Genomic DNA, 1,708 nt, shown 5'->3' on the forward strand with positions numbered 1-1,708 from the left:
TTCGCTGCGCTGCCATCTTGTCCGTGGCCATGGCCACCTCTGCTCGCGCTCTGCGTCACCGTGTCCTCTCCTGTCGGACAGGATGCTTGCTTGCCCCGTGGTCTTCTCGGCTTCGTGGGACCAGGGGGAACACTTTCCAACCAGAAGACCCGGCCGGCAGGTGTGCAGCGCCCAAGGGTGCCCGCGAGGGTGAAGCTCTGCATTGTCGCCCGCGAGGCCGCCGGACGCCCATCCCTGCCACAGCCTCCCTTCTCCCAACTTCCACACCCACCTCTCGGTCACCCACCTCCTCTGGGACTAGGCCGGCCCATCTCCCCTCTCCAGCGCCCCCTGCCCTGTGCCCGCCTTCCCTGTGGGCTGTTTGCACCCCGATCCACATCCACCGATGGGTCGTCTCTTCCTACTTAGCATGCTCGCTCGGGGGAGGGGGCGGGATTTGTGGGGACTGGACAGCAACCCTGAGCCGACGGCATGGGACCAGGGACGGGCCCTCCACTTGCGAGGACCCTGGGTTCCGAGGGGCCATGATTTGTGATTCTCTCCTGCGCCCTGGTCCCCCCCCTCCCCCACCTACCGTCTTCTTCTTCACTGACCGTCTTCTCACCTCCTCCTCTTCCTCCTTGTCGTGCTTCTGTAAGCAAAACGTAGGGGAAAGCACGAGTGAGGACCAGTCCCCGCCGAGTGCCCAGCTCCTCACCCACCCCCAAGTGCTGCCCCCGCCACGGGTGGCTCCCCACCCCGGGGAGGGGCCCACCCCCCCGCCCCGTTCTTACATAGCACTGGTTGCCCATGGCTGGAGGGCAGAGGCTCAGATGTTAACACCCCTCAGGTTGCTGCTCCATTGGGCCTGGCCAAGCCCGGATGGGGTAGAGGAGGGGAGCGGTGATGTCACAAGGGCCCCTGTGACCCGAGGACCAGTCTGCCTCTCCAGGCTCCACGTTGTCAGGTAAGAGGAGGCGCTGCCGCCTTTCTCCTGCGGGAGGGGCCGGGGTCTCTGCTGGAACCACAGTCCCGAGAGCCTGTCCTTCCCCGAGGGGGTCTCTGGCCCGGCCTGGCCCACAGGACCGCGTGTCCGCAGCCACTGGAGCAGCTCCCACGGTGCCGAGGGAGGAGCAGGGGCTTGGCTGTCCCCTGGCCGACCGCGTGTCGCAGCCACTGGAGCAGCTCCCACGGTGCCGAGGGAGGAGCAGGGGCTTGGCTGTCCCCTGGCCCCCACCCCCGGCCACGGCGTCCTTCCTCAGTCGGGGGGCGGGGATGCCCTCCTTTTCTGGGGTTTGCACCGCAGGGTGGAGGGCTCTTCCTGGCCAAGGCACGTACCTGAGTTGCAGGTTCCATCCCTGGCCCTGGTCGGGGTGCATGTGGGAGGCAACCCATCGAGGTATCTCTCTCACATCAATATTCCTCTCTCTCTCTACCCCCATCCCTTCCACTCTAAATCAATCAATCAATCAATCAATCAATCAATGGAACAAATATCCTCAGAGGAGGATTAACAACAAAACAAACAAGCCCTCCCATCCTGCATCTGAAACCTAGGCGTCTGGAGGGCTTTCCCACACGTGAGTCATGACGTGGGAGGCAGGGTCCCCCCCACTGGAGACGTCTCTGAAGTGGAGGCAGGAGTCGTGGTTGAAAGGCCCGAGCCCTATTCAGGCTGCTTCTGAGGCCAGCGCCCTGCGGCCCAGCCCCGCCTCCCAGCGCCTCACCC

At 64.7% G+C, this 1,708-nt stretch overlaps 1 protein-coding gene across 1 annotated transcript in view; it reads right to left on the reverse strand.

Moving 5' to 3' along the window:
- Positions 1 to 791, reverse strand: part of LOC102239570 (IQ domain-containing protein F5) — a 6,006-nt gene extending 5,215 nt beyond the window's left edge. Inside the window, exons 1-2 of the mRNA XM_014529725.1 lie at positions 774 to 791; positions 575 to 631 (exon numbers count right to left, since the gene is read on the reverse strand). Of these exons, the coding sequence (XP_014385211.1) occupies positions 575 to 631; positions 774 to 791 (75 nt within the window). The remainder of the gene's footprint in view (positions 1 to 574; positions 632 to 773) is intronic.
- Positions 792 to 1,708: the final 917 nt, after the last annotated feature.

The sequence above is a fragment of the Myotis brandtii genome, unplaced genomic scaffold (genome assembly GCF_000412655.1).
Source record: "Myotis brandtii unplaced genomic scaffold, ASM41265v1 scaffold693, whole genome shotgun sequence".
NCBI classification, from domain to species: domain Eukaryota; kingdom Metazoa; phylum Chordata; class Mammalia; order Chiroptera; family Vespertilionidae; genus Myotis; species Myotis brandtii.